This window comes from Mytilus edulis, chromosome 14 (assembly GCF_963676685.1).
Source record: "Mytilus edulis chromosome 14, xbMytEdul2.2, whole genome shotgun sequence".
Lineage (NCBI taxonomy): Eukaryota > Metazoa > Mollusca > Bivalvia > Mytilida > Mytilidae > Mytilus > Mytilus edulis.
Genome location: NC_092357.1, coordinates 39,402,157 through 39,423,875, shown reverse-complemented (window position 1 = coordinate 39,423,875; position 21,719 = coordinate 39,402,157). Strand labels below are relative to the sequence as shown.

The 21,719-nt window shown below is 32.3% G+C and overlaps 2 protein-coding genes across 6 annotated transcripts in view; one reads left to right on the top strand and one right to left on the bottom strand.

Moving 5' to 3' along the window:
- The window catches only part of LOC139503477 (uncharacterized), a 210,555-nt gene that overhangs the window by 137,028 nt on the left and 51,808 nt on the right, over nt 1-21,719 (bottom strand). The window lies entirely within an intron of this gene.
- Nucleotides 1-21,719, top strand: part of LOC139503471 (mitogen-activated protein kinase kinase kinase 13-like) — a 92,462-nt gene that overhangs the window by 59,615 nt on the left and 11,128 nt on the right. For 4 of the 5 annotated variants that reach the window (XM_071293250.1, XM_071293251.1, XM_071293252.1 and 1 more), the window contains 5 exons: nt 10,753-10,936; nt 13,218-13,409; nt 17,092-17,250; nt 19,336-19,494; nt 20,026-20,134. In XM_071293250.1, the coding sequence (XP_071149351.1) occupies nt 10,753-10,936; nt 13,218-13,409; nt 17,092-17,250; nt 19,336-19,494; nt 20,026-20,134 (803 nt within the window). Of the gene's footprint in view, nt 1-380; nt 794-10,752; nt 10,937-13,217; nt 13,410-17,091; nt 17,251-19,335; nt 19,495-20,025; nt 20,135-21,719 lie in introns of those variants that run through there. The other variant, XM_071293255.1, reaches the window with a different exon arrangement.

Below are 21,719 nucleotides of genomic sequence, written 5' to 3'. Positions count from 1 at the left end.
GTTAACAGCCCTAGAAATAGCCTTTAAATCAGTTTATGAGATGCTGAATTTCAATTGCTGTAGGAATTTCAATTTACCCATGTTTTGCAAATATAATAAATCCTGTAGTCATTTCAAGTGAAATAAAAATTCAAAGTGCAATGAATCTTTAAAATATGTCCTCTCCCATGCCAGCAGCTAAAATCAATAGACTTTTAATGTAGAGGGGTGTTAAAGGGGATATGTACATATTATGGGAAAAAAATGACCTAGAGCAATCCCTTAGTTAATTTAGATTTTTCTTTGAACTAAATACACTGTAGGTGGTTTTATTCTCACAGTAAATAGCTTCATTTTGTATTGTATTATAATGATAAATAACCTCTCTACCTATAGTAATAATAGTTAAAAATCAATTTATAAAATTTCGGTACATTTAATTTTCAATGGTAGATGTTATTAGTTTCATTACAATTGTAAGACGTCCTCTAGCACAGGTCAATATATGTATCTACGACAAATTATATACCATTTATAGAATCAATAAAAAGATGGTAGATTAAAGTCACGATTTCGACAACCTGTTACACCAATAACTTGAATCTGAACGGCCATTTTCTTTTACATTGACGTCAACAATTTTTTGACAACATTACCTGGAAATTCTGTGTTTGTGAAATGATGATTGTGGAAGTTTAATTGTTATTTTTCGGATGTTGAATATTTTAATTCGTAAGAAAGATACATGTGGCTATGGGCAGGATAAAGCTATGGAAACAGATTTGTTGTTATTTGTGTGGGGATGTATTGAGGGGTATGTGTCTATTTCATCAGCTGTTTATTGTAAACATGTCAACAAAGTAAAAACATATGTTGCTTACTGCATCAAATTTTTAAGGATCAAATTTTAGCAACAATAAACTTTGATGTGGCATTATAAATTTCATAATGTAGAAATCGAGTATTTCTATTAAATGCAAGAAAAATTCAGCTCATTAAATAGTTTTTGGGGCATTTTTATCACAAATCAACTGAACATCTAGTGTTATCCCTACTTTTTAAATTGGACTGTTCAAGCCATTTTAAAAAGAGTTTTTCCTAACCGAGGAGAAAGGAGGGGTTCATACCATATGTCCTCATTCAAATGCATCGATCATCCCAAAAAAGGGGGGTTATGACCCCTGGGGCCCCCTCTCTAGATTCCTCACTGCTATATTTTGAACCTTTCAGAAAGTTGAATGAATTCATATTTTCATACACATTTTTCCCATTACTGGTGAAAAGAATGTCTTCATATTTGGTCTGCAACTTGTCTGTGATGAGTTAAAACGCTTTAAAATCTGTGGGACCTCTAAACCTACATGTTTTCATAATATTTGAATTATGGGTGGGTCACCTAAGGGTATGCATCCTGTAAGTGCATAATCAGGTGTTTAGTTTGATATAAATCAGTTAATGCTACTTAATTCATAAGTTATATTTTGGAAATTATAAAGCCAATCAGCCTTTATCATGTTTGTGCAGCCACATTGAATAGGGGACAGGTTTCATGATAATGGTAAAGAGGATTTTAAAAATTTAGGAAAACAACAATAAAACAAAATATTTGCTTGGAAATATTTATTAGGATTCACCGTACTTTCAATATATTTCTCCCAAGAGAAAATAAATCTGGAATTCCACTGGAATCCCGGCTGGAATTTTGATGGGATTCCAAGTGGGATCCCACCTAATTCCACCGGGATAAAATTTCGGGAATCCCGCCAAAAGTCCGGGATTCCCGAAATTTTATCCCGGTGGAATTAGGTGGGATCCCACTGGGATATTGTGGGATTTTGATTGGGATCCCACTGGGATAAAATTTCGGGATTCCCGCTAAATAAGCGGGATCCCGATGTAAATGTATTGGGATAAATTTCGGGATTCCCGTAAAAGAAGCGGGATCCCGATGTAAATCCCAGTAGAAATATACTTGGATTCCCGGAAAAAAAAGCGGGATCCCAAAAATAAATACCAGCAGTATATATATATATACATGCACCAATTCAAATTGCACTGCCACTGGGATTCCTGGGTTATTTATGCAAAAGGATACATGTCATGTTTTCCTTTCTGTTAATCAATTTGCTGTCTCTGTACTTCCAACTAGAATTGCTGAGTAAATTATGGTAACTGGAATATCTGCATGCAATCTGTTTCGTTGGAAGCTCCATTTAAAAAGATCAGTATATGCCCTAAAAGTATCAAAAAAATCCACAAAGAATGATTTGTTCAATATGTTTTGAAGCAACAAATTCAATAGAAATATTATTGCATGTTTAATGTTTATAGAATACAGTAGATTGGAAGCTAGTCCAAATAATTATGAAGTCTTGGAAGGTTATTTTATTTTTTTGCAAATTAATTACCTTCCCCCTTTTTTATCCCCTGACGATAAATAACTATAGCGACTTATTTTCACCAAATAAACATACACACAACTGAATTAAATTTTGACATACCTACTATTTATGCCTGTTATGTGACAAGTTAACAAGTGTATTCATTGTATATGTTAAAAATAAATATATTTTCAGTTTATGCTTTCAGACTTTCTGATGTTGATTTGCTCAGATTAAAACCATACAAATCATAGTTCCTCAATAAATTATTTTTATAATCATTATATGCACATATACACATGTTAAATTAAATTATTAATGCACTTATCTGAAAACATCTTCATCTTCGTCCTGTCCATAATTCAGCGTAAACAAATTTTGATGACGTTTTTACCAGTACACAAACGTCGACGTGACAATCTCGCCCCAAATTATATCGGCCAAGTTGATCTGTCTCCGTAACGGTATTATAAATAAATTAAGGGTATCGCATAAAAGTATTAATTACTGGCCAGTTTTTACTAAATATAAGAAAAGAATACTTTAGTAATCGGCACCTGGTGCATGCGGATAAGATAGTGGCCGCATTTATATTTAGGACAGTATTTTCTTGGGTCGAACTGTTCAGTGCAATTGAAAACAAATAAAGCACATGGTCATGATTTTTTTTACATTTTACATAAGTTGAGAAACCAACGTTTTACGACGTCAGTCATTATCTTATCATTGATGCCGGACGACAACTAATAGAAACACACTTATGAGAACTTGGGGAACATTAGAAACACCCAAGCTTGTCTGGCAAAACACCCGTTGACATTTCCTCGGACGCCCTGTCATTTTTATCGCGAAAATCTCGGCATTTTTCTGACTTATAAATATCTGTCAAACTGAATATTAAGTGACACTTAAATATGATTGGCTTCACCTGACAGCTTTGGTGTCATACTCATTGTTAATGAACACCAATAACCTATACTTGATGTTATTAGAGACATATGTATACACAAACAAATTAACACTTGCATATTTTCAACAACATAAATTAATTATGGTTCATACAATTTCCCGTTTTAACTAGACTGGGATCCCAGCATCAGACAGTTTTCCCGATTGGGATCCCGGCTGTAAACAGTTCCGATTGGGATCCCAGTGTCCGATATTTATCTGGTTTCATCTAGACTAGAATCCCGGCTTCAGACAGTTATCCCGAATGGGATCCCAGTTTCAGATATTTATCCCGAATGGGATCCCGCCTCCAGATGCTTATCCCGGCTTATCCCGACAATTTCAACGGGATTGCAGCGGGATCCCGATGGATCCCGTTTTCGTTTTCTCTTGGGCTACCTTTAAACACTAAAAATATCTAAAAAAAAAAAAAAAAAAAAAAAAGGTCTACCCCGTCCCTATTCAATATGTCAGAAATAGCTGTGAGGTTGCTTATGATCTGAATGCATACCATTTTACCATGAATGACAATTTCTGAACTAGAAAAGAACATTGCCCAAATAAATTATGAATCTGTTCAGAATGTGATCCAAATATTAAACCTGAAAAATATATCACCTAAATGTTGAACCTTATTTGAACAAAATTTTCCCAAATTATATTAGAACCCAATTAAAATGTGATCTAAACATTGAACCAGGACAACACTATAATTCTCCACCCCATTGTGACACCAAGTTCTCCTCTAGATCTCAGATTGTGATAACAGCTATATTCTTCTCACATTACAAGTTCTCCTCTCACTATGTGATGACAACTTCTTCTTTCACATTGAGACAACAACTTTATCTGTCACATTGAGACAACAAGTTCTTCTCTCAGATTGTGACAAAATTTCTTAAATAGATATAGGAAGATGTGGTATGAGTGCCTACGAGACAACTTTCCATCTAAGTCACAATTTATAAAAGTAAACCATTATAGGTCAAGGTATGGCCTTCAACATGCTTTGTGATGACAATTTCTCCTCTCACATTGTGAAAACAGCTATATTCTTCTCACATTGAGACAACAACTATCTGTAACTTTTCGATAACAACTTCTCTCCCATTGTGACAGCTTCTCTCCCATTGTGACAACTTATCTGCTCAAATTTAGAGGACAACTTCTCCTCTCACATTGTGACAACAACTTCTCCTCTCACATTGTGACAACAACTTCTCCTCTCACATTGTGACAACAACTTCTCCTCTCACATTGTGAAAACAGCTATATTCTTCTCACATTGAGACAACAACTATCTGTAACTTTTTGATAACAACTTCTCTCCCATTGTGACAACTTATCTGCTCAAATTTAGAGGACAATTTTTCCTCTCACATTGTGACAACAACTTCTCCTCTAACATTGTGACAACAACTTCTCCTCTCACATTGTGACAACAACTTCTCCTCTCACATTGTGAAAACAGCTATTTTCTTCTCACATTGAGACAACAACTATCTGTAACTTTTTGATAACAACTTCTCTCCCATTGTGACAGCTTCTCTCCCATTGTGACAACTTATCTGCTCAAATTTAGAGGACAATTTCTCCTCTCACATTGTGACAACAACTTCTCCTCTCACATTGTGACAACAGCTATTGACTGACTGTTTTTTGAGGAACACAGTTATTTCATAGTGCATTTCTTTTAGACAATAAACTCAAATAAAAAAAATCGCACCTGCTCTATCTCAAAAAGAATTTTATAGTGTTGTGTACTTACCAGTGAGACAAATAATATCAAATGTATAGAAACTACTACCAGCTCTAACTCAAAATATTAACAATTTTGTGTTAAGGGGGTCTAAAATTCAGTTTGACAGCTTCAGAGGTAATAAAATTTGACCTTTTTTAGCTGGACCAAATTTACTTAACATAAAGATTCAGCACCCTACTGAATATTTCATGCATTAAATAGCAAGAAATAAATTGGGAAAGTGTATCAAATAAAAAATGCAAGTTATGCACTGTTCACACTAGGGAATTATAATCGTAGACAACGAAAACCAAAGGATGATAACTGTGTCCTTGGACCATAGTATGATTCTTCTCATATTGAGACAACAACCCTAGAGAAAAAAATCAGTGGAATTACACTGGAATACCACTGATATTCCATTGTAATTTCCACTGGAATTCCAGTGATAATCAATGGAATAATTTGGCTGGAATTCCACTGGAACTACATTGGCTTTCCACTGGAATTACAGTGAAAATTCCAGTGTTATTTCACTGGATTCCAGCCAAATTATTCCACTGATAATCACTGGAATTCCAGTGCAAATTACAGTGTTATTTCACTAGTATTCCAGTGGAATTCCAGCCAAATTATCCCAGTGGAATGCGAATGTAATTCCAGTGGTATTTTGCAGCAACTCCAGTGGAATAACTGCAGTTCCAGTGGAATTGCTACTCTGACATATAAGCCCTATTGGTGGCCTTATCACTATTTATGAGAAACACAAAATATAGTGCTTCATCATATGATTGATCTGATCATATTCAAATGAATAACATTTTTATCATCCTATCCATGAACATACAAATGTCCTGCACGGTTTGTATAAGTAGAATAAAAACAGTGACTATATGGTCAGCTTAAACCGTACCCACAAACTGATTAATTAATATAAGAATTATGTGTGATATATAAACTTCTCTTCCTTTCTGTAATTCAAAACTTGCTGTCTCTGTACTTCCAACTAGAATTGCTGAATAAAGTTGATGGAGTCTGCATAAAATCTGTTTCATATCATTGCTGGCAGCTCATATTTAATCCCCTAAAAGTACAAAAATATCCACAAAGAATCAATTGTTCAAGAGGTAATGATTGTATGAAGCAATAAATTCAATAGAAACAGCATTATGCATCTTAAATTGCATTGGAAGTTTAAGTTAAACTCAAATTTAGTACCCCCCTTTTAACCCTTGAAGATAAAACTGGCGACTTAAATTATTATTAACGTTTCACCAAGTTAATTTACTATAAATATTATTCACACAATTTAATTTCTACATGTACCATTTACATGTCAGATTACGATATGTCTGTTATGAATGTGACAACAATATATATCAATTTATCATTCTTCATTCATTTATTGTCTGCCAAAACTTTCTGATGTTTTGCTCAGATTAAAATCCTAAATGTTTTATAGTGCCTCAACGAATTGTATTTCATAATCATTATATGTTAAATCAAATACTTATCTGAAAACATCTGCGTTTGGATTCTCCATTTTTGTTATCAAGCGTAATTAAATGACGTCATATTTGCAAGTGCGTTTAAGTCAAGGTGTCAATCTCGTCCCATATAATATCGGCCCGAAGTTGATTCGTCCCTGTAATGGTATTTCAGTGAACTTCTAAAAACCGGTCGGTTGGACCACGAAAACAGCCGATTTGCGGGGTTTGCCGGTTTGTAGAAATTTAAAATCAACAGAGTTACTTCCCCTTAATATGGGTGTTTGAGAAATTTTTTAAAATGTATTTCACTTTCATCAAAATACACGTTTTCCTTTGTGACTTTTAGTTTTGTATATAATATCTATCGTAAAATACAGCTACAACTTCTATTTCATCTTATTTTATTTTTTTTATTTTGCAGGACTAAAAAAATAAAAATACCATACATTAATGATATTTCACGAATAATTAGTTAAAATGTCCTACACAGACGATAACGGTACCTACGATACTCATTTATACGTGTGCTGTAAGTTTTAATGTTACACCTTGTCATAACGCAATGATACGAAATTGACAGGTGAACAGAAATTACAGCCTCGTACTATTAGGTGACCTGATTCATCCCTATTGACCGTACAATTTGTAGGTTACAGTTATACAAATGAAACGTACGGATCAGTAATTATAAATCATTTCAGATGACAAGGCCCATTTTTTTCAAAATGAGTTATAATGATACAATTATTTAAATACAACAATACCGGCTGGTATTCGATTTCAAGGAATAAACCATTTAATATAATGCAAATCTGCTGGGTGTTCTTAATCTGGCCGGTATGGTTAGAGAGGCTGTATTCAGATAAATTTCAATGTATAAGAAACAAATAAGGGTGATGCATTAAAAACATTTTTGAACAGAATGGCAATTTTAATTTTTTTTGCTGTGCACGTTGCTGCAGAAGTTGTCAAAGCAGCAATTAAATTGCCTTTCAAGACATTATAACTATTTGGACATGGTATTTTTTTCTACCAAAAATAATGCCCATCAGTATCTAAATGATAATTAAATCATGCAACCCAACAATGTATTCCAGTGGAATTACAGTGGTAAAATTTTCAAATGTCATTATTCCAGTGGAATTACAGTGGTAAAATTTTCAAATGTCATTCCAGTGGAATCACCAATCAAATTCCACTGGAATTTTTTGTTTTATATGATTTACCAGTGGAATTCCACTGAGTCACTGTAAACCAGTGGCATTCCAGTGGAATCAACTGGTATTCCACTGGAATTCCATTGATATTTTCTATGGGGAACTTTATCTGTTGCATTGTGACAACAAGTTCTACTCCCACATTGTGACAACTTCTATAAGGTGGATAAAAGCAACATGCACTATGTATGTCCTGTTGTAGTGGGGGCATTAAGTTTCACACTAAATTGTCAGTCTGTTCTGTTCGTCCAAATGTCCCAAAATTGGTTTCTGTTCTCAAACTTTAGTTTGCCTTAATCAAATGTTATGAAAATTATACATAATGCTTATATAACCACAATACACAGATCAAGTTTTAATTTACCAATCTACAATTATTGCCCCTTTACATAATGGAAAAAAATCAGAATTTTTTCGTTTTTATGCCCCACCTACGATAGTAGAGGGGCATTATGTTTTCTGGTCTGTGCGTCCGTTCGTCCTTCAGTCCCTTCGTTCGTTCGTCCGTCCGTTCGTTCGTTCGTCCGTCTGTCCCGCTTCAGGTTAAAGTTTTTGGTCGAGGTAGTTTTTGATGAAGTTGAAGTCCAATCGACTTCAAACTTGGTACACATGTTCCCTATGATATGATCTTTCTAATTTTAATGCCAAATTAGAGATTTTACCCCAATTTCACGGTCCACTGAACATAGAAAATGATAGTGCGAGTGTGGCATTCGTGTACTGAGGACACATTCTTGTTGTTCTTTAAATTTAGTTTGACATAACTAAATGCCATTAAACTTATACAATGCTTATTACCACATAAGATAGATCAAGTTTGAATTTGGGTAGCCTCACTTTTAGCATTTCTTGAGTTTGTCCCTTTACATATGGAAAAATTGCTGAATTTTTCATTTTTCAATCTGTCACTTAATATATAAAAAAGAAGATGTGGTATGATTGCCAATGAGACAACTGTCTACAAGAGACCAAAATGACACAGACATTAACAACTATAGGTCACTGTACGGCCTTCAACAATGATCAAAGCCCATACCGCATAGTCAGCTATAAAAGGCCCCTATAAGACAATGTAAAACAATTTAAACAAGAAAACTATAACGGCCTTTTTTATATAAAAAAAAAAACGAAAAACAAATATGTAACACTTAAGTTTTGCTTCAACTAATTATTATGAAAGTTTTACCCAATGCTAAAGTATTTCCATAAAACTTAGATAAAGTACAAATTTGGGTGGTTCAAATGTATCACTTTGAATCAATGTTCTTGAGTTATGTCCCTTTATAAGATATGTAAGTGGAGGCATCAACCATGTCCTATGGACACATTCACCTTTTATTTCTTGAACATTTCTTGCTTCAGTTTGGGAATGAATATTATACCATAGATATTTTTATTCTTTGTAAAGTAGTTCACGGTTCAGGATAATAGTGACCCATGCCCGTTTTTCTTTAAAAAAAAATGCTGAGTTTTAGCTGTTAACATTAAAAAAACATTTCAATCTCAAATAACATAAAAAATAACCTACAAGGTCATAAAAAATCTATATTCAATCCTAAAAAAAGAGTTGAAATAAAAAACTGTTCAAGGTTGGCAAGGAACACAGTATTTAAATTAAGTATTGATTATTTATGTCAAATTTCAGACTCCATCTCTGATGTAACATCGTGTTGTATTTTGTTCAAGCTGTCACGCCAAATCATGTGAGATTGCGGAAATATTGATCCCATTTTACTGCAGTTAATATTGATTCTATATATAGGCTACTGCTGATTATAAGGAAATACAGTTATTCAGTATTTATTAAGTAGTGCGTGAATATATTTCTTAATCTGTTTTAGTCCAATAGATTTTTTTTCAATTTGTGAAAGTTTGAATTTAGTTTTTGTTTGGTGTTTTTTTTTAGCAGACAATCAATTTGGGTCAATTGTCAATGAGATATAGCTAACAACCCAATGACACAAATAAAAAGACAAAGGACATCTTAAGGACAACATGTGGTCTTCAACAATAGAAATGAAAATGTCAATACAAAATGTCAAGTTTTAAATAACCCAGTCTAAAAAGTTTAAAAGAGATTATCTAATATCTTTCATCCAGTTAAAAGGGATTATCAAATATCTTTCTTTCATAATCATAACAAGAAAAGTGAAGAATCAACAATTATCATCTTTTTATGGATGGCCGGAATTTATCTTTTTTCTGGTTTGGAAATGGGCAGTAATTAAGGTCAAGTAAATGCATTCACATTGTCACAAGCCAGCTTACTTGTATTCATAAAAGTGGCTAGATGTTTTAATAGCAAAATTTGAATGTGATGCAGTGACTAAAAAGTATATTAATGAAAGTAATTAAAAGGTATTTTTAGACATGTTAGAGTGGTAACAAAAGGTCCTTTACAATATGCTTACAATCGACTGTGCTATATTTAAAGGTCTAAAACAATCATGTTTTCATAACAAAAATGAAAAATTATGCATGGGTCCAAAAGAGTAAAACTACATGTAGCTATATATATAGAGAGAGAGAAAATTGGATCAAATAGTGTTGCATAGTGAGAGTAGAACTTGTTGTCACAATGTGACAGATAAAGTTGTTGTCTCAATATGAGAAAAATAAAATTGTTGCTACAATGTTGGAGAAGTTGTCCTCTCAATGTTGGAGGAGAAGCTGTCCTCTCAATGTTGGAGGAGAAGCTGTCCTCTCAATTTGAGTTGTCACAATTGGAGAGAAGTTGTTGTCTCAATGTGACAAGAATATAGCTGTTGTCACTTAATAATACTTAGATGCCAGTGTTGGTGATTTTCAGATCTCCTAGGCAGTCACTTTACAATTGCTGAAGTTTGTATAATAATTAAAATTCTATACTCTGAGTCTGGAGTGTCAAATTTTAACAGTACATAGGGCTATATTTTACACAACAGCATTTTCAAATTATGGTTCTGGAATTGCCTATTGGAAATTACTTTATTTATGTTTACTCTTTTGTCTTGTAGATGACTGGGAGATACCATTCGAAAATATTACAGATTTACAATGGTTAGGAAGCGGAGCCCAGGGTGCAGTCTTCCTGGGCAAACTTAACGGAGAAGAAGTTGCTGTTAAAAAAGTCAGGGACGTCCATGAAACGGACATTAAAAATCTTAGAAAACTTAATCATCCAAATATCATTTCATTTAGGTAAGAAAAAATTAGATAACTTTTATTGCCATCTCAAAATCAGGTATTAAATTTAGCCCAAAGTAACACTTATTTCTAACAGTTAAATACATGTAGTTTATTTATGATTTGCAAGTTTTCCCAACAGAGAAAGAAAATCTAATATTTTTGGTTTTAAATACAGTTTTGTTATAAGTATACTGTGAAAAGGGTGACTTTTTCCCCTTAATATCATGGGAAGCTGCAACAATTCTATTTGTTTATTTTTAAAAGCTTTATATCTATTTCCAGATGAATTTTTAAAAAATAATATGCAACAGCTTGCAAAAAGAGCTAGTTGTGTTTCTTTTGTTGCCTAAAATATGCATTATATCAGCTCTTTGGTCAAGTTCTTGTCTTTTTGACACATTCCCCATTTCCCTTTTCAATATTAATATTATTTACATAGCTGCCTTTTCTTTTCAAGATTTCCAATTATAAAAACACATAAAGACTATTTGTAGAGGTTTTATGGTTAATATTATATAGGTTTACATTTGTATAGTATTTCAACTATCTCAGAAAATTTATCCCTGAATAAGCAGAAAATCGTACATTAACAACTCCCACATAAGAATTTCATTCTGACGTCAATTTCCATCGGATGTTGTATTTCGGTCAATATTTTCCAACTTGCAGATGACAGTTCAATAATAGTCTTGTTTTTTTTCTTGTAAACTGTAATAACTCATCGACATTTTATCTTTCTTTTTTTTCGTCAGAGAAGAATTATTGTGTTTGAAATTTTATTGAATGTAATTTGAATGAAACTCAATCAACATTTTATCTTTGTTTTCATCAGAGAAGAATTATTGTGTTTGAAATTTTATTGAATGTAATTTGAATGAAACTCAATTGTTTTAAGAGAATTTATTATTCATAAATTGATTTATAATATGTAAGAAGACAACAAGATTTTTTAAACATTAAATTTTTAAATTGAAATTCAAATATTTTAATGGAATTGACACCCTCATAGAATTTGGGGTGGAAATCAAGGCTGATTAAAAATCGATTTGAAATTTGAAATTTAAAAGTACAAATTAAACTATAGTTCTGAAAGATGGTTATTTTCAATTTTATTTTAAACTTTTATTCTAATCTGAAGCACTTTCTCCAGCAGAAATATCTTTAGTAGACAACCTACTAATTATAGTTATAGAAACTTCATTTTCTGGTCAGATTTATATATAAAAAATGTGCCTTTTTTTACCAAAGGGATCTTATAAATTGTGACTTTAGAAATTATTGTATGCATTTATTTTTGAAATATTCTGTTTATTCATATATAAAATTTAAAAATGCGAGTTTAAATGATTGCCATTATAATCCTCTCCCATTTTCCCCGATAATAAAAACATCACAATAATTTTCAATTTACAGTAGTAGTTCATTACTACAGCAATTGCTACCCTGTTTTTCTGCCTGCTTATATTGCTAGTTTACTCTGCAATGCAGAGTCCCCATCCTCGACCAATTAAAAACTGACCACCACAGGATGTATCCAATTGCATTGAAAGTGTCATTAAACATGGACAAACAAACAAACATAAATCAAAAGTATATAAAATGGAGAATGGAAATGGGGAATGTGTCAAAGAGACAACAACCCGACCATAGAGAATTAAGACAACAGCAGAAGGTCACCAACAGGTCTTCAATGCAGTGAGAAATTCCCACACCCAGAGGCGTCCTTCAGCTAGCCCCTTAACAAATATATATACTAGTTCAGTGATAATGAACACCATTCTAGACTACAAATTATGTATATATATATACCTGACCCTGTATAGAATACACTACAATTTATGTGGATTATGTCATTTTATTAACCGGCCAAGTCACAAAAATGTCGGTTATTGATTTGGGGATGTATGGCGGGCGGGCTCTCCATCCAAGTCACAAATTTAAAAGTAAACCATTAAAGGTTAAAGTACAGCCTTCAACACAGAGCCTTGGCTCAAACTAAAGAGCAAGCTAAAAAAAGGCCTTCAAAATGACTAGTGTAAAACCATTCAAACAGAAAAACCAAGGATGTAATCTATATCATAAAATTGAGAATGGAAATTGGGAATGCGTCAAAAAGACAACATCCCGACCATAGTACAGACAACAGCAGAAGGTCACCAACAGGTCTTCAATGCAGCGAGAAATTCCAGCACCCAGAGGCATCCTTCAGCTGGCCCCTAAACAAATATATATACTAGTTAAGTGATAATGAATATATTACCAATATTATAACAATGTTCCATTTTTATTTCAGGGGTGTATGTACCCAAGCACCATGTTACTGTATCATCATGGAATATTGTCCATATGGACAACTTTACGAAATACTCAAAGATGGAAAGGAAATCCCCCCTGCTTTAATATTGGACTGGTCCAAACAGATAGCCAGTGGGATGAACTATCTCCATAGTCATAAAATTATACACAGAGATCTCAAATCACCAAAGTAAGTGTGTACACAAATAATAAACTGGTTTCCTGACAACTGGTTGAAAATAATAGATCTGTTTCTTGCCCCCTGGTTGAAAAATAATAAACTGGTTTCCTGCCACCTGGTTGAAAAATAATAAAATGGTTTCTTGCCTCCTGGTTGAAAAATAATAAACTGGTTTCTTGTCTCCTGGTTCAAAAATAATAAACTGGTTTCCTGCCACCGGGTTGAAAAATAATAAACTGGTATCCTGCCTCTTGGTAGAAAAAAAAGTTTATAGGTTATATTTAAAAATGGATTTATTTTTTAAAATCTTTAACATAGGCTATATAGGTAAAAGCTCTGGACATAAACAGGGCTTAGTCAAACATGGCTGGACTTTAATTAATCAAAGACTAAACTATAAAGTCAGCTATAAAAGACCCAGACATGACATTTGAAAAATTTCAAACTAGAAAACAAAAATTTTAAACAATATATGCAAACAAATATTCAGACAGCAACCCAAAGTTAATAGTTGATATTTTGAGATACTTAAGTGCTAGTCTACCTAAGAATCAGGCAGTGGTGAAAACATGACAAACAAAAACCCACTCAAGTTGACATTAATTTATGTTCAAAATGTATAATGATGCAAAAGTATACCATTCGTTTCCTTGTCCTGTTCTGGTAATTGGAGATAAAATTTGGTTACAAATTACAATGCACTAGAAATTAACAATTAAGGGGAGCTAACTCTGTAATTTGCTATCATTCTAACCAAAGTTTATCTAAAGATTTCTCAAGTTACCAGACACGCAGACACTAAAGACTTACCATTTCTAACTCAGGATGAGTGTTACTTCAAAATAGGATGGCTGGGTAAGTGGGGTTTTTTCAGCCATGTTTTGATTTTTTTCAAAATTGCCTGATTCTTACAAAGACTGGCACTTAAAATGAAAATGTTAAAGATCTTAAAACAGACAGTCAGCAATATCAAACCAATATTACAGTTGGCTTATAATCTAGTTATCTAAGCAAATTATTCTGTTTACTGTAAATTCAGAATATTAAATTACCCAATAATATTAACTTGAATAGGCTACAATATTATTCCCAAGTGTTTAAAAAATTGTCCAATAAAAGCTCTCCATTTGATATATTATCCTTCAGAAACAAATATATAAAGTTGTAAACAATTAATTGCATTTCTGATCTGATCTGAGGTATATGTTTCATCAAAGATTGAATATTAATACATTCCCTTTCAAGCTGTTTGATATGTTAGTTGAGACATCATTTATATAGCGTAGCCTTCATCAATTTTCATGATTGGTAAATTATATTGCGGTTTGAAAATAGAAAATCAAATTTATTTCTAAGCATAATATAATAGGTACATGTATTTACTTGAAAATATGTCATGGACCTCCTTTTCGAGATATTTGAGATTTAAAATATGGCAGGAAAAGGCTGACTCAGACTTTAACCTTATATTTGCATTGGTATCATTTGGGTCTCAAACAAAAGAAAGAAAATCAAGAATCTTCTAAAATTTTGGTAAATGACATTTCATGAGCTGTTAAGTCTTATATGAAAAAATAAATGGGTGTTATGGGGCAAAATATTTTACATTGTATTGTATGGAAAAACACCAAGGAGTCTGAACATTTGACACAAATTTCAAAACCTCAACTTAGTATACATCCTTAATTGGTGATGAATACTACCTACAGCACCATTGACATTTGGACTTGGGGGAGATTTGGGGGGGGGGGGGATATATATTAAGGGAAGAATTCCTAGAAAAGGGAGATAACTACAAATTATGACCATTTTATCAAACTGAATGCATTTACAATGTTTGTAATAATAAAATCATTACAATTTTAGTAAGTTCAGGCGTTTGCTTTAGACCCCTAGCTTAAAATGTCTGGATATGTAAAATAAGAAACTTAAGTAACAATTTCTCTGAAAATTGTCATCTACTTTAATTTGTGAATAGTTGAAATTTGAAATGACCATGATAAAAGTTAAAATTGAGAATGGAAATGGGGAATGTGTCAAAGAGACAACAACCCGACCATAGAAAAACAACAGTAGAAGGTCACGAACAGGTTTTCAATGTAGCGAGAAATTCCTGCACCCGGAGAAGTCCTTCAGCTGGCCCCCTAAACAAATATATACTAGTTCAGTGATAATGAACCCCATACTAGTTTCCAAATTGTACACAATAAACTAAAATTAAAATAATACAAGACTAACAAAGGCCAGAGACTCCTGACTTGGGACAGGCGCAAAAATGATAAAAGTTGTCTTTTACAAATTCTCATCATTTGGGTCTTCTCTTATTTTGCATCTTTTTCAAACATTTGAATACAGATAAAAAAAAAAGCTTGAAGATTGTTTATCATTCCTATTGTAAGCTGCCTCAAGGACACAATATAAAACTCTCATTTATTATTTATGAAGTTAAAGTTGTCACAAGTGCAGAAGCATTACACTGTATAATTCTTTTAATCCCAAGAGTCTGTCAAAACGCAATGAAACCCATGAAATTGATTTTTGACTGTTAGTAAACATTATAAATGTTTTCATAATATGATATGCAGAAATATATGTAAGGGGCACAGGACAGGACATGATTCTGTAAACCAAATTATTTTCCCAGATACTTTATTTCGTGTTTAGTTCTTCCTTATCCATTTCGCGGCGATTTAATTTCGCAATTCTTAAATTGTCTCTACAATGAAGATAGTTAAGGAAAAATCAAAGTTTTACATATTTGTGGCGGTTTATATTCGCGTTATTTTTCTACTTGCTAATGTTGCAAAAATAATTTAAATTGCTCTCAAAAATTAGTTGGTTTACAGTATTTGAAACAATTCGGTAATGAAGTCGTGTAATAGTGCAGAAATGTCACACATCAATGTCAATCAGCGCTTATTTATCAATGAAATGCACAAGTCCTCTATCATACAGCTAGACAATTATCACAAAATTTTGTAGGGGTAAAAATAGTTCTCCCAACTTATTGCATTTCATATTCTAAACCCAAAAACTGTGTAATTAAGACAAAATTGACAATAAAAGAAAAATGACTTCCTTAATATACTTGCTGATGAAGTCAGCATTGATGTAAAATTAATGCCATTATTCTATATGTATATCATGAATTATATATAGCTTCCACATAAACTGAATACAATCACGGTCAATTTTGTCAGTCACCTGCCATGTACATTAAATAAACACATATGGTCTTTAGCAATAATGAAGGAGATAGCTTTAGTTTTTCTGCTCTAAATATTCTTAAATACATTAATTGTGTAGTCCATGTGTATTTATAGTAATTGTGTATTTCTTGTACATTTGTAGTGTCTTAATTTTGTATTCCTTTTATGTATTTATTGTCTAAATTGTATTCCTAACATTTAATTCGCCGTTTCGGAATCTAATGCATTCTGGGTATTATTTTCAAAACCGTACACCAAAACGTTGTAATTGGTCAAACACGTTATAAACAATGGAAATTCAACCAATGACGTAACGTTATTTTCTTTTTAGTGTACGAACAAAGATATTACATATAGTCCTTAAGATTCTGAAAAGGCGAAGTGTTTCATATTTGTGTATTTCTTTTGTATTTATTGTCTGAATTGTGTATTCCATATATGGTTTATTGTTTATGAATTGTGTATTTCTTGTGTATTTGTAGTGTCTTGGTTGCCAAGAATGATATTGTTAAGATATCAGATTTCGGGACCAGCCGGACATGGAATGAAAAAAGTACCAAAATGTCATTTGCTGGAACAGTGGCATGGATGGCTCCAGAGGTCATACGAAATGAACCATGTTCAGAGAAAGTTGACATATGGTAAGAAAAATATTATTGAAACAAATTCTAAATAAATCAGATTTCTTAGGAACATATATAATTTGAATGTCTAATAGCATGAACAAAAAATGGATGTTATTTAAGGAATGACTGTAATATTTTTTCTGTCTGAAGAAATAACATAAAAAATTTGGTGCACACTGAATAACGCATGTAGCAGGTTATTTAACAGTGTGCACCACATTTTTTATGTTAATATTTCGAATAGACAGAAAAAATATTACAGTCATTTCTTATAATTTAATTCTAAATTCCATTTTAAACCGTAGAAAACCATGAAAAAACGTTGATGACGTCACGGTCACATGACTAAATTATGTCTATGGGCTGATAACAAAATAACGTCAGCCAATCTGAAGACGCGTTACATCCAAAATTAAATTATTTTTAGATATTATTGATGCAAAAGAAAATCAAACAAACAAAACTATGTAAGAACACCATATATACTTCAATAAATTATATACACATGCATTTTAGAATTCAAAATTGTGTGGACCCAAATGGGATCACGGAAACACATAGAAACAGTAATACAAATCATACTTATAAACTGCCTTTCAGAAATAAAAAGATAATACTGAACTAGTATATATTTGTTTAGGGGCCAGCTGAAGGACGCCTCCGGGTGTGGGAATTTCTCGCTACATTGAAGACCTGTTGGTGACCTTCTGCTGTTGTTTTTTTCTATGGTCTGGTTGTTGTCTCTTTGGCACATTCCACATTTCCATTCTCAATTTTATAAATGAAATTGGTATAATAGTTGAGCAAGAAGATTATATAGCTAGTCTAGATCTAAAAATCATCTTCTTAAAAATCTAAACTAGATTATTTAAATCTATATCAATTGATATTCAAAACATGATTACACAATTTAAATCAAACTTTAACATTTAATCTTAATCTTTATAAAACATGTACAATTTGTGTTTGATTATTTTAATGTATAAAAAAATGGAGTTCAAAATGTTTGATGGATGCACATTTCAAATCAAGCATTGACATTAAATGACATTTATTTCAATTTTAATGCTTTCACATGCATTTTTTTTTTTGCATGTAAGGATTGCAAATTCATTAAATAAAAGAATAAGGAAATTCAGAGAGGGACTTGTAGTAATTCTTAATCTCCATAAAACTCATTGCAGATTATTCATATTGTGTAGAAAACAGTATTAAATCCATAATAACACACTTTAATTCAAAGTTCGACATTTATTCAAATTTATGTTACCATAAAACCTCAATATTTAATGTTTATATTTCCTTGCTAAAAGAACCATTAGAAATTTATTTGTTTTATTAAAAAAAAATGCAAATGTGTTAGTTTAATGCAGTTTTTAAATATATTAGAGAGAACTCCGAACTGAGAATTATTGATTTAGCTTCTTACTGTTTTATAATTTTGATAAATAATTGAAATAAGCCAATATATTGGCTACGGAATTGAGAATAAATGATTTTTAATTGATATGGATGTGCAAAGTTTGCAAATAAAAGCAATGGATAGACCCAGTTTCACTTTTAAGCTTACACTGCAAATTCAGAAATTATTACATGTTCAAGATATTGCAAATGAAATACTCAACCAGTTGCATTTTTTGGAATAGTTTTGGATTTTACAGTATTTAGTCAATGTGGGTCCTCAATGCTCTTCAACTTCCTACTTTATTTTATCTTTTTTAACTTTTGATTCCAGCTTCACTACAGATTTTTGTAGACAATAGTTATCAAAGGTATCAGGATTATAATTTAGTACGCCAGACGCGTGTTTTGTCTACATAAGACTCATCAGTGACGCTCATATCAAAATATGTATAAAGCCGAACAATTACAAAGTTGAAGAGCATTGAGGATCCAAAATTCCAAAACGTTGTGCCAAATACGCTAAGGTGATCTATGCCTGGGATAAGAAAATCCTTTGTTTTTGAAAAAATCAAAGTTTTGTAAACAGGAAATTTTAAAATGACCACAAATGCACGTCTGGTGTACAATATTTTAATCCTGGTATCTTTGAAGAGTTTATTATTACACCACAAACAAAATACAATTTTCTTCTTTTAGGTCATTTGGTGTTGTCTTATGGGAGTTATTATCAGGAGAAATCCCGTATAAAGACGTAGATTCCTCAGCAATAATATGGGGAGTTGGAAGTAACAGCCTTCATTTACCTGTGCCATCGTCCTGCCCCGAGGGCTTCAAACTGCTGATGAGACAGTGTTGGTAAGTATTAAGCCTGAGATTCTAGCCTGAATTGGGCTCATCAAATTTTAAGCCAATTATAATACTCAAAATATAAACAGTGTTGGTATGTATTTAGTCCAAGATCCTTTCCTTGGGGTCACAAAAATTCTAGCATGATTTTTGTACTCAGACTCAGAAATCAACCAATTAAAATATTTGATTGCGTGTTGCAAGCACACATTTTGCACTCAAAGTACTAGGTAAAGTTTTATGACATAGAGCACTTGTTGATTGTTACAAAGAAGATCCAGGACGAATGTAAATACTACTTTACAATTATTTGATGTAAAGAATAATGCATTGTGGGATAGCATGGATTTTCTTCAATTGATATCTGAGAAAATTCAAATTTTCAGTAAAAGAGGACAAAAGTTTCTAGACAGTGGTTGATCAAAGAATAATCTCAAACTGCATAACCTTATGAGTGTTTTTTTTTCTTTTTATAGAAAAACAATTTAGAAATCAGTGTGTTTAAAAATCAATAATAAAAATTATCTAAAATATTTTCAGGTCTCCCAAAGCAAGAAATAGACCATCATTCCGACAGATTTTAATGCACCTAGAAATTGCCTCCCCTGAACTACTCAACTTCAAACATCAAGATTTTATTGAAGCACAGGTAAGGATTGAATAACTTTTTACATGCAATGTTTTCATTTGGTACAGAATGTCAGAATATCAATTACTCATATGTACTTTTTTTTTTTTATTACTCAAATTGTTGCAGTTGGCAGTGTATTATCTGAAATGACAATTTTGGGCATGAAAAATAAACAAAAAATCAAATGATAATGTTGATTGTTGTATTTAATCCAAATCATTATTTATAGAAAAAAACTAATAGAAAAGAAATTATTTGTCACCTGACTTTGGATTTTGTATAAATACAACAGAAGAGGTTAATAATACCAAAGGGACTTTCAATCTCTTTAGTCTAAAAAAAAAGAATGGATGATGCCATATAATAAAAAAACACATACAATAAATAGTACACAAAACACAACATAGAAAACTAAAGACTGATTGATGCAAACCTCATGAAAAACTTGGTACTCCTGAATGATGAGCACATCCTGCTCCACATGGGGGCACCTGTTATGTTGCTGATGCTAGTACAAAACTGGTGATAAATCACATTTGAGAAAAGAAAGGATGATATTGTGGTTACAATGATTTGAAATTACCTGTCACATGACCAGACCTGCCAACTATCCCGATTTTCGCGGTATCATCCCGATTTTCATCCCTCAACCCGAATCCCGATATCGGGATAGTAAAACAAGTCAAAAACCCGATTTTCACAAAATATACCCGAAAAAATTATTGGTTACCGATTTTGAAGTTTTTCTGATCAATTTTAAAAAATCTATAATTTTACCTGGGGACATATTATGACAAGTTTATATTAACCCTGTGCTAATCAACGGTCACAACAGGTGTCATAATTTGTTGTTGTAAGTAATCAGATTACCTGATGGGTCCTAACAATCCTCAAAATTAGTTAATATTTGTAAACAGAAATTCAGTCAGACGGCCTTTGATTTTTAACCAATTTATCATATAAGCACAATTTGCAACGTTTACCGTAGTTCCATGACAAAATCATAATAACTAAAAGATGAGAACAGTGTAATGAACCCTTAAGGAAACATCGTTTATCTTGAAATCCATTTAATTTTTGAAATCAGACATGTGTCTGTTGATTTAAAATCGATGCCATTTTGTATACACTTCTACTGTATATAAGCCTCCGCCGGTAAGAGCACCTCTGAACACAAAGAAAGATAACTCAAATTTTATCCATTTTCTCATTAATACTGGCAGACTTAATAAAAATCTGAATTTATTTTTCTAACTTTAGGACATATAGGTTCATGTCTTTTGAGTCGTGGTCTAAAGATAAGCAGGTCTTTTGAGGGGGGAAAGGGGGGTCTTCATTTCTTATTGTCATTTTTCTCTTTTCTTAAATTGTTTTGTCAATTTTAAAATAAGTACAAGAATCATGCAAATAAAAGAAATCAAGGCTTATAAGCTTATCATCAGTATACCAAAAGAAAAAAGAAGAGATATGAGACTATTTTAAGAGTAAAAAACAGTGCACACAGAAATGCCGCAAAAACTGTAACCCTTAAAAATCTGGTCTCGCACTAAATTCCCCATGGGGATTTTCAAAAGTTGGCAGGTCTGCATGACTAAATTTTATC